The 12,291-nt window shown below is 42.3% G+C and overlaps 1 protein-coding gene across 11 annotated transcripts in view; it reads right to left on the bottom strand.

The window, feature by feature from the left end:
* cask (calcium/calmodulin dependent serine protein kinase) overlaps window positions 1-1,725 on the bottom strand; it is a 154,091-nt gene extending 152,366 nt beyond the window's left edge. For all 11 annotated transcript variants that reach the window (XM_023337513.1, XM_023337514.1, XM_023337516.1 and 8 more), the window contains exon 1: window positions 1,541-1,725. In XM_023337513.1, the coding sequence (XP_023193281.1) occupies window positions 1,541-1,599 (59 nt within the window). In that variant the 5' untranslated portion in view covers window positions 1,600-1,725. The remainder of the gene's footprint in view (window positions 1-1,540) is intronic.
* Between the last annotated feature and the right edge of the window lie 10,566 nt (window positions 1,726-12,291).

Here is a 12,291-nt window from a genome sequence, read left to right as displayed (position 1 = left end):
TAGGCGCACTCATAGAGCATTAAAATGACCATTTCTAAACTATAAAATAAACCTTACATTTGAAAAGATAAATAAACAAAAAAGTAATTCAGATGCCCAAGGTGGGTTTGGCTTGAACAATGGAAAGAAAATGTAGAAATGCACTTCATGGCCCCTTGATAAGCATGGCAGGGAATCTGTGATGCTGTGGGCCCATTTAGCTTCAAAAGACATTCTTAACATGCATGACATTATGAAACCAAGAGATTTCAAATAAAAATTTTACAAACCTTCCCTGTAAACTTCAAACTAGTCATCACTGAGTGGTTATAATGATCCAAAACATATGGAACATGCAACACGAAACCAATCAACAGACAAAGTGCCAGGAAAAAAAACTGAAGAGGTCATAAGACAAAATTGACAGCAGGTGTTCAAACATTTATGCCACTGGCAGAGCAGGATTTACAAGGATGTGGCCCCTTAGACTGGAGCCAGTTTTGGTGCTCTATCCAGTAAGGAAAAATGTGTTTATTAATGCAAATTACAGTACATTATTAGGTAGTCCTACATAGCAATAATTCCATGTTGTTCCCACAAAAAATCTACTATAAATTCATAATTTTCAAATACTTAAAACGTCTGTAAGTATTTGAAAATAAACAAGTATTTTTATGTAAGTAGATTGGGTTGCATTAGGTAATACGACTCACCTAATTTGCACCTATGACTTTTAAACAAAGTACAATGTTTGCAAAAATACACATTCATTAAAAAAAGAGAGAGTAGTTCTGTGGGCCACCCCCAAAACTTGGGGCTCTGGGCTACTGCCCTTGGAAAGTCTAACCAAGCCCACTGCTGACTTTGTTGAACATGATTATCATTTATGATATCAGCTTACACTACTACCATGAAATCTGAAGTTTTGGGGTTCTTTACATATCTGTTATAGTGGAATTTGAATTATTTGAATATTAACAATGTGGCAAGCTTGTCTCTTACAAGATTACAACAACAACAACATGGTTAAAGTTGCATCACTCCCAGAGTCTACTGTCATGTCTCCCTCTCTGCAGTCACTATTCCTGCAAGTAGCCTGGATCAGACTTCCAGTCACTAAGGAAGACCAGATGTGCACTGTGCATGACTCATGACGCTCTTTGTGCCATGCCCCTTTAATCTCTTCATCAACCTGCCAACTGTCACTGGGTCAAAGCGCACACATTTTACGGCCGGTTAATGTATGTTAGGGCGGCTGCAACAGGCAACGATCAACTCAGAACAAAATCCTGCTCCGTTTTCTTACTGTCACAAAACAACACTACTAAAATTCAAGGTGCTTTTGGGGGAAATGACAAATATTTAAGGTGACCGAAACCACAACAGCACCACCAGCTCCAGGAGAACTGACGCCAAGCTCTTCCCGCGTGCGTCCTGGAGCTGCGCGTGCGTCCTGGAGCTGCGCGTGACAAGGTCCTCAGGAGGAGTTGATTAGAAAGCCCGGGTGACCTGCGTTAGAAGAAGCGCCCACACAGAGGAAGAGAGCAGCAGCGGCACTTACTTTCCGATGACCTCGCAGAGCTCGTACACATCTTCAAACAGAATGTCGTCGTCCGCCATAGTCCGAGCCCGGCCGGGGATAAATTATCACCCACACCTCCACGAAATATAGACGTTCCCTCAAACTGGTAATGCTCCTGGATGTGGTCACCGGAGGCCAGGGGCGGCTGACCGCTGCACAATAACAAACGACAACACACCGGCTGCCTGGAAAGAGTTACAAAATAGCTTTCTTGTTCCCAGTTGTTGCCTCCGTCGTCGACCCCCCGCCCCCCAAAAATAAGGCTGTGCTGCAGTTGGGGTGTCGGGACGAGGAGAGCTCAGCAGTCCCGTCTGAGAGCCCTTCCACCCCCGGTTCCGCCCCGCCTTTAGTTGAGCCTCCCGGTGTCTCAGAAAGCAAAGCTGTCAAACATGAGAAACTCTTCTTCTCCTGCTGCTGTTGTGTCCGCTCCCTGACACTTTCCCTCGGCTCTGCATGTGGAGCTCAGAGAGGATGGGAAGCGGGAGCGGAGCCGGCGGACAGCGCCGCTCAGACCATCAGAGTCGGGCTACAGCGCGGATCCAGGTGGGCTACGCTGGTCCCCACATCCACGGCTCTTTACGTTACAGCTTCCCGGGATACACGGACAGTCCGCTCCTCCGCTCGTGCGACTCACAGCCCGGGTGAACTCCTCTTTACAGCGGACAATTCGGGGGCGTCACACCCCGTCTTCGCTCCACCAGCTGCACTTCTCAGACCGTCGGTTCACCTCGTAGTCCTCCCAGCGTCGCCTGAGCGCTCCTCGGACTCTGCTCCGCGGAGCTTCCAGAAAGCAATGCTCCTCCTACTCGGGAGTTATGAAACTGCTTCGTCGTCCTCCATCTTGGCGCGTGCCAAATACGCGGGGCTTTCGGTTCAGTCCTTTACGGATTTGAGCCAACATGGTGGAGCTGCGGCGCCATATGCGTCGCTCTAAAACCGCAGTTTCTCTAGACTTGATCAATGGACGGGAATAAAGTGGAATTCCCAACCGGAAATGTTAGGGACAGAGCGCTTACAAGTCTCTGGAGCTGTTATCTATGAAATAAGTTGCATCACTTTAGAAGAACCGTCTTCATATGGTCTGTATATTATAAAAAGGAAATTGAGAGGGTATAAAATATAAAACATTTTTAATACAAAACATAATGAGGTGTGTTACTTTGTAAATATAATGTTCGAAAATCGTTACAATCCAAAAATAACTTTTTTTTTGTATGAAATTCAACCTAAATATTTTTGATTAAAACTGCCCTGAAGGTCCAGTCAACCGTCAGTAGCTGCATTTCCTTTAACCATATAATTGCACAAATTGACTTTTCAAAAATGTATTTGCTAAACGGAAACTTGCCAATTTCGGAGGGAAAAGTTTTTTGATAAAAAGTTTTGGTGCTAGAATGATGTGGGGGTGTTGTTTTGTTTTTTGATGTTTTGAAATTGCTTTACTTTGCAAAACTTCGATGGAAACGTTTTTTTCATCACATCACATGAGTCACATGATCAACAGCCAGATGTTGCCACTTGTGCAAACCACGAAGAAGAAGACGACAGGAAGTAGTAGGAGAATCATGGCGTGGCATGTTTTCTAATGACTTATCGTGTCAACAAACCTATTCACATGTGATTTCGACCACGTTTGTTATTTAATGGAAAGACTGCAATTGCGACACTGTGCTTTTTCCGACATCAGCGGAATATTTTGCACACATTTGGAATGGAAACGCAGCTACTTACAGTACATACACCACGTGGGATGCAGGAACTGTGCATCTGCAGAGCTTATTAATGAACTATTTCTCAGTGCGTTAAAGAATGCTTGCAAACGGCTTTATGGAGAAATGTTGTGATACTGAAGCCAGAGCAGGAGCTTCTTAAAGAGACAGAGGCCCAATTTCAAGGCATCAAACTGCAAAGTTAAATTTCTCTTAAGTCATATTTGATATATACACGATTTTCATGACAACTGAAGGTAACATTGTGCATGTAATACATGATAAGGCTCCTTTAAATCACACAGGTACGCTACGCTCCAATGAGGTGAATGCTTGTGCTGGATTTTACTTTAGACTATAACAGAAAAGCAGAAAAATTATCAAAAAAAAGTTGCAGAATTTTCCTTCCAACCAAGCACTACTTTGTGATAGTCTGTTACATACAATCTTAAAATATATAGACGTGTATATACAGTAAAAGGTGACAATATACAAAAACACTCAAAACAAATTAATTTAGCAAGAAACGGTGAAACACAATTACTTTTACGGTTTGCGCTGAAACGATTGGCTTTAAGCCGTTTCTTCCACCTCCACAGCCTTTCTTCCTGGAGAGTTATTCATCAGACCGCGCTTCTCATTTGCTACTGCATTGCTAATATTAGACTGCTGCGCTTAATGACATCTGTGCACGCAGTTCGCCGTTAATGGCCGATCAGTTTACCAAATGAACGACCCGGCTCTGCTCTCTGGTCTTGATGATGTGCAGATATTATCACCATTTGACACAGTCATTGATTGGTTCCATTACGTTACAATCATTTGCAACGTTGCCATTTTTAGCTCTGTAATTTTATTGACAGCAGTACGAGGTTGGCAGGTTTTCAAAGCCGCCTCCCTGTATGTCTGGAAGGTCTTCTGAAGACGGCTTATTCCTGTTTACCCTCACAGCCTGGGCATCTTCATGAAATGACCAGACTTCACTCATCGCAACAAATTGAATAACGTAACATGACTGTGACTGATACTGAGTCCATGAAGTTCATGACGTTTAGCTTGGCTAGTACTGATATACAGACTTCTGTGTATCAATACCAATCATTTGGTATTACTATTACTGTCTTTAATGTCTCTTATGTCCTGTCACATTCCCCTTGGTGGCTGGTGTTAAATATTATATATGCATATGTCTGTTGCTATGGTTTCTCTTTTTCTCTCTTTCTGCAGGTGTAGAGGCAGACTTCTACTCTGTATGCTTCTTTATCTTCTGTTTTTAAATCTGTTGGGCCTCACCTTGACACTGCCAGACAAATAAAATGTTTAGTTGTGCTGCTCACCTCCGTTTCTAGCACTGCGCCGCTAATTGCGGCAGCAGGTTGGAGCAGCCATTTTACTTCAGATTCCCCCCCCCCTATTTATAAAAACTTAAATCCCCGTGTTTCTACCAGAAACTTTAGGGGATTTTTGGGGGACAACTATTCTGTGGTTTTAGATTCTGTGCAGCTGGAAGGACTTTTGCTACTACGGTTTAACATTTGGGCATTTGTTATGACATGTAACCATAGCAACAGGGTGGTTTACAACAGGGAGCTGCTGATTAACATAGTAGAAGCTCAAATGATACCTCAAAAATCAAAGATAAAGTGAAAATAATGTGTTGCGGCATTACGGACAATCCTTCATCAGATTGTCCTACAATAGGGTCAGAGGGTTTTCTACATGTTATGTAACACAGACTGCTACAGGAGATCCTTCCTGCCAACAGGCATCAGCTCCAAACTACAACTCTGTGAAAAAAACATTACAACATTTCATTTCCCTTTGGGATTAATAAGGTATTTTTAACTGAAGTTAAATTAAATTCTGGAACAACAAAGTAGCTTCACCTTTCTTTTCTCCAACTCTTTTCCTTTTCTTTCTTACATGTTTTGTTCTAGTCTCCTAATCATTCTGTTCAGCCAGAATAAATTTCATGACATTAATTAATTAGAATTTTTAAAAATTTTGACACAGTAAACTTCTTTTTTCATTCCAGATTATTTGAGAGGCCCCTCCCTGCAGTGGCCCCTGGGTAAACAGTAGGCCCCCAAATCCCCCGTACCACCAAACAACATGACCTAAAAGAAAGCCACTGTAGGCACAACATAGATAGATTTATGTTTCATTCACTCTGGCGGGTGACTCTATTGCCAGATGATTGCCTAATTAACGTCAAGTGAATAATTAAGCAGATTTAATGAACGACAATGAGCTTGTTCTTTTATTTATGTTTTTTTTTTTCTTTACAAGAAAAAAGGATCTGGTGTAATTAAACGAGCCCCTCAGCAGTTTCCCTGTACGCGCTGGTTGAGCTCCCTCGATGCGGGTCTGCTTATTTAGCACAGAGTTCCTTTGTTTGGGCCACTGAAAACCTTCGGCGGCAGTCTGAGCCCTCGCCGACGACGGGAGGCTGCGTGTACGAGCCAGTGGGAATTTTTTTATTTTTTTTGCCCGGTTGTAAGCTCTGAACCTATTTGGCTTAGGATGGCAGAGAAATCAGGACATCAGAGAAAAATCTTATCTCTTACAAACACACTCTTCTAGTCTCAGCTGGAGAGGCGCTGGTAGGGGGGTGTGTGTGTGTGTTGTGGGGGGGGGTGTATGTGCTACCCGGAGGTTCTTAGCCGCAGTCGGAAATCACAAACACAGAGAAGATTTGCTTGTCGGGTGATATTGGGGTCACAGCGGTATAGTGAAAGCACGTGCAGTTACTTGCATGTTATCAGAGCAGACACCAATGTCTCCAGTTTTTCAAAGTTTCATTTTAAAATATGCACCGGAGAAAACCGGAGAGGTAATTTTTCACTATAAAAAAAAAAAATTACAGTAAATAATATTGGTCCACTTGACCTATTTGGCACGTTAAAATAAAGTCTCCTGAAGCGGAGCTGGTCCTAAACTCTTTCAGCGTCAGATGGACGCTGAACACAGCAGCAGACCGGTTCACCTGGTCAAGCTGGATAACATGACGTAATGCTGTGAGACTGATCTCCTGAGGTTCAGTCTCATATTCCTAGAGATAAATAAGGAGAACGTCACATATTGCTACACAGTGCCAGAGTGTTTGGTGACAGTTTCACAAACCATCCAGTCAGAGCTGGGCCAGCAGCTGGTTGAATGTGCTAAATTTTGAATTTTGTTTTCATGGCAGTTTTCATGGAGTAACTGTTAATATTGCTGTTAGTAAAAAAAAAAAAAAGTAGAGGTGCACCGATTGCACTTTTCTGGTCAATCACTGATATTTAATCAGTCTGGCTTTAAAAAGCCTTTTTTTGGTTTTTTTTTACCCCTCCAGGGGGTCTTTTGTGGGCTCTAGTGTCCCTTATATGACAGTAGGTTGACAGGAAACGGGGAAGGAGAGGGGGGAAGACATGCGGCAAATATTGTCGGGTCCGGGAGTCGAACCTGCGACGGCCGCGTCGAGGACTCAAGGCCTCCAAATATGGGTCGCGCTAACCACTACGCCACCACGGCACGCCCTAAAAAGCCATTTTGATTTTGGCCCACACCAGTTTTAGGCCCAATTGTGCTCCAGTTTCCAAGCTTCCAGCTCCCCCATTCAGCTCCTTCAGACTAGCCAGCAGCAATTAGCAAACACCTGGTGGAAATGTGTGTCATTTGAGCTCATTATAAGAGCTACTTCTCAGTGCGATGATGGCAAAACATTCTTAAAGGGTTAATAGAGAAACTATGTTATGACTTCCTGAAGGCGGAGTTTCGGAAAGAGCAGGAGCTTCTTAAAGAGACACAGTCCCAACTTCAAGCCATTAAATTACAAAGTCAAATTTCTCTTAAGTCATATTTGATATATGCAGTCTTTTTTATAGCAACTGAAGGTAACAGTTACTTGATTGTGCTATAAAATGGCTCTATGTGTCTGGAAAACACATAATACTGTCCCTTTAAGGAACAGAAGAATTAAAACCTGCATGGCCTCGAGTGAAAAAGTGATTAACCAAAAATAAATCTGTGGAAGAAGTAGCTTTCGTCACACGATCCCCAAACTGATCTGCCTTCCTGCCTTTTGTTTGAAGAAATCTCAGATCACTGTTCCCACACATATGCATAGCAGTGAGAGTATCATGTTATGTGAAAGTGTTAACATTTAAAATCGTGAGAGGCAAATTCTCAAATATTGCAACATACATTTCATCTTTGAGAATGACAGGAGCCCCAAGCATCAGGGGCAACCCCCCCCCCCCCCCCCCCCCCCCCCCCCCCCCCACCACCACCACAAAAAAACATGCCAACACGTTTTTGCAATAGCCTAGTCAAAGCCCAGAGGTCAAATTCTTGGAGAATTTGGGGATTGACCTAAAAACATAGCAACAAACCAGCGGAGGTCATCCATCTCCAGAACAGGAGCTGTTCTGTCTTGACAATAAGGCCCATTTGACCCACAGCTGTAATTACTGCAAAGAGTTTTTACAAAGTGTCGTCCCTGGACCGGTGGGGCGTGGAGGGTCACGAATCCATTTTCCTCTTGCTGAGGAATTCAACAAAATGTTTAAAACGCCAGAGGAGGTACGTACCTTAGCAACAGCATGTAGCCAGCAGTGGCGGCTCTAATTTGTAGATGTTATAACAGGTGATCAGGGTAGATGGCTATCAGTTGTGGTGTTTCTATTAGGAGAGAAATTAAAATCACATGTGAATAAGTTTGTTCACGTGATAACTCATTAAAAATCAAGGTAGCGACCGATGTAAACAGTTACATGAAATATATCCATAATACACAGTGCTCATCACCTATCAGTCAGTCAGAGGAGACATCTGGGTCTTACTCAGGCATTAGAGTGATAAGCCCCGCCTACTTGAAAGTGTTTACATATGTGGCGTTTTGAAGATATTGTAGTTTGGAGAAACAGATTTTACACGTAGAAATGACAACTTTTTCTGAACTGTGTAATGCTGAGAGACTCAGAGCTCTGGTGGAGCCAGCTGCATGTTGTCTGAAAAAAACCCATCTTCCTCCTACCACTTCCTGTTATCTTTGTCGTTTCTGCCAGTAGCAACATCCGGTTGTTAATCATTTGACTCGTGTGATGTGAAGAAAATATTTCCGCTGCAGTTTTGCGAAATGCACTAGTTTCGTTACGGCTGGAAAAACCAGCTCATACTAGCGCAAAAACCTTTTTTTTTTGAAAAACGTGAATTTTATTCAAAACTGCTGCGTTCCCACTAAGCATTTTTTTCTTCTCGTAATTTCAGTTTGAGCAATTCTATGGTGGCTGAAAACATGTCAAGTCAGCAGTCTTTCTACAGAACCGTGTCAGCCACAGCCTAACTTTTCCACCTTAAAAATAATTCAAATCTCCTGAGAAATCAAACTGTAGGTTTTCATTTTCCGTAAGCCATAACGATGAAAAACAAATCGCTTCCACCAGGACACACTGCAGATGTTGATGCCCTGGGCGGCTCTCGCTGCAGGTCTCCTCTGAATGAAGAGACGTGAGTGACGGTTTGCTTAAAGAGGCCACTCAGAGATCTGGGGGAGATTATGTGGATCCATCTGATGTGAAAGGAGGATGATCACAGATATTGTTGGAGCCCCTCAGCACTCCTGTGATCTGGAGGAAGTCATCCGCTCCGCTGGAGCGACTGCTTTCAGATTTCTATTTTTAAAAAAATCAGTCGTCTGAGGTCTCTCTACATGTGATGTTTTGTGAACCATTTGATTTGGCTGGCAACACCTTCTTTTTTTCCCTTTTTTTTTTGTAGCACTTCCACGTTAATTTGGTCCACTGAGACAATTTATTTTTTGACAGGAAATCGTTTTGTACCTCTGTGACTTATCGCTCCTTGACAGGCTGCTTATTCAGTCTAATATGAGACGCAGAACCGAAGCACAACAATATTTCCTTGTCTTATGAAAACACAACCTTATGAATTTAAAACACTCTAAAGCCAGAGGAGAAAAAGTAGAATACCAGTTTCTTTATTGACACCATCATGAAAAAAAAAAATATATTTTGCTGTGTAGTCTGAGGGCAGATAAGCTCTTATACATGAGGACTGACTATTTCACTTAAAACAACAAATTAGCAGCAGACATGATTTTAGAAAAGCAGATTATTCCAATTTCCTGATGTGGGGCTCTATTGAGATATGTTGAGCAGTTAGTATCTTCCCTCCAGATGATACAGTATGTTTATTTGTTTATTTAAGGATCCCCACTGTTCTTACTGGCTCCACTACAAACATTACAATAAAATCTTTATGGTGGAGATGAATGTTTATGGTCTAGGGCAGTGGTCCCCAACCCCCGGTACCGGTCCATGGACCAATTGGTACCGGGCCGCGCAAGAAATAATTAAATATTTCCGTGTTATGTATTGAGTCTGGAGGATCTTTTATTTTGAAAATCCTTTAACCGGATTCTGTCGGTTACGTCTTGCGAGCTAACATTGAGCCCACAAAGAGCATCGGTTTCGGTCTCCTCCCCAACCCCCCATCCCCCGGTCCGTAGCAAATGTGCGAAGTCTTAACCGGTCCGCGGTACTAAAAAGGTTGGGGACCACTGGTCTAGGGGCCACATTTACCACCACCAATCACACAAGAGCACAAAACAGACATACATTCAGTCGGGACCAAACAGTTTCAATGAAATAAAACATTTCATAAACCAAGAAAAACATTAAACAAAAGCAATGAACTTTGACAGGGTTGAAAAAACCCCCAATCCTTTTACAGTGGCAAGATAAGAACTGTGTGGAAACAGGAAGTGCGACTGCAGCAGTATTATGTAAAATCAAATGACTCCTCCACTCAGCTCCTTCAGACTAGCCAGCAGCAATTAGCAAACACCTGATAGAACTGCACACTCATCATAGGAGCTACCTCTCACTGAAACGCTGGTAAAAACATTGTTAAAGGGTAAACAGAGAAGCCATGTTGTGACGCCTTTCTGAGGGCAGAGCTTCAGAAAGAGCAGCAGCTTCTTAAAGAGACAGAGGCCCAATTCCAAGCCGTTAAATTGCAAAGCCAAATTTCTTTTTAGTCATATTTGATATATGCAGCATTTTTATAAGAACTGAAGGCGACAGTTACTTGATTGTGCCATAAAATGGCTCTATGTGTCTGGAAAACACAAAATACTTCCACTTTAAATGTTAGCTATATGGTCTGCACAACTTGACACTGATTGGACAATTCCAAACAACCCGGACCTGAGTGCTCATCTGATTGAATGCTGGATGTCTTCAGATGCTCCACAGAGAAGGAAGATCTGTGTATCTTTCTGTGCTACTGGCTTGTAAGTTCAACACATTATGTGCTTCCAACATGGTGTAAAGAATTCATGCTCTGCGCAACGCGGCTCCAGATGCTGCACAGTGTTTGCAGCACAAATTGTTTCCAGACACACAGCGTATTAATATTTAATTTACTTGTTTAAGAAACAACTGTATTTACTCGCGCTTCAAACGGCCCATCAGCGACGGCTGCGTCTGACGCATGATTGGCTCCGGAGCACATCACAGATGCAGATCTTCAGATTTTCTTGACAATACCCTCTGCTGGGTTTGGTTCTGGAACATTAAGCGTTGCCTCTAGCTGAAGTCTGAAGCAGAGCTTGTTCTATTTTTCAGGAGCAGAGTAAACAGAACTCCCGCAGTAGAAGGCTTCAGGAAAAACAACGTGTGCAGACATCAACATCCTCCGGTGTCAGCCTCTAATACTCTGACCATTCCCCGTAGTCTGAGAGCTGAGAGCAAGAAGACGATTACTTCAACTTCATTTCACTGGCAGTGCCACAATGAAACCAATATATTTAGTGTTTGGTCTGTTGAAATGTACTTTGGCAGCACAGATCCATTTCTGCACTCTTTGGAAATTGAGATTCTGAAGCTTTAAGCGCTAAAAAAAAATCCTATTGATTTCTTTTAGCAATCAAAAGACATTGTGACAGAGGTTTTACGGTCAAGTGTTTTGTCCATTCTGCCTTAAGACTTTCTGACAACTCGGTGCACACAAGACAGGGACCTGCATTGACCAAGTCACTCTTGGAAAAGAGGTTTCTAATCTCAATGAGCTATCTTCCTGGTTAAATAAAGGATACATACACAATGTGTACCTCAAAAATGCCTCCACCAATAGTGCATAAAGCTGTTAAGTTATCAACATAATGCATTAAATCTTAAATGTAGCGTGATACATAAAAGAAAAAGGGACATAGTGCTTTGCTACTAATTGACAATATACAATATACTGTGACAACTACATAACAGGATGTCACACTTCACAGGCTAGGAAAAAGTTTTAATAAAACCATAATTGCAACAGAGGGAGACGTAGGTCAGTTATGCTAGCTTGACTTTGACAATCTTACACGTAGATGAGCTGCAGCATTCAGTGTGTTTTGCTTCAGTTCACACGCTAAGTCGTTAAAAAACATTCTGCGCCATGATCCTTCAACCACTCCCTGTCATCTCCTTCTTCGTGGTTGTGCCAATGGCAACATCCGGTTGTTGATCACATGACTCGTGTGATGCAAAGAAAGCGTTTCCATTGTAATTTCTGTGAAATAAACCAATTACAATTCTGCCAAAACAAAAAACAAAAAAAAAAAAACACCTCATCCCAGTGACAAAACCTTTTATTAAAAAATGAGTTTTTTATATATTGGAGTGTTTCCATTAAGCAAATTTATTTACAAAATGTCAAATTTTCTAACGATATGGTCAATGGATACAGAACTACAATTGAAAGAATCCTAGAATGCAAGGATTCAAATTCTAGTCTGACTCTTAGGTTAATTGGTCTAAATTGTCATGAGTGTGTGTGTGTGTGGGGGGGTTGAGTGTGAGTGTGTGTAAGGTGGGGGGGGAAGGGAGGAGTGTGTGTGGTGGGTTGCCATATTGCCCTGTGTTGGCAAACTGGAGTTTTTAAAGCAACAGAGGCAGAATTTTAAGACGACAGATTACAAAATAGCATTTCTTTTAAGCCCTATTTGATATGTACAGCATTTATTTTAACAACTGA

This window comes from Xiphophorus maculatus, chromosome 7, assembly GCF_002775205.1.
Source record: "Xiphophorus maculatus strain JP 163 A chromosome 7, X_maculatus-5.0-male, whole genome shotgun sequence".
Lineage (NCBI taxonomy): Eukaryota > Metazoa > Chordata > Actinopteri > Cyprinodontiformes > Poeciliidae > Xiphophorus > Xiphophorus maculatus.
The sequence above is the reverse complement of the archived record's forward strand: the minus strand, read 5'-3'. Positions and strand labels throughout refer to the sequence as shown.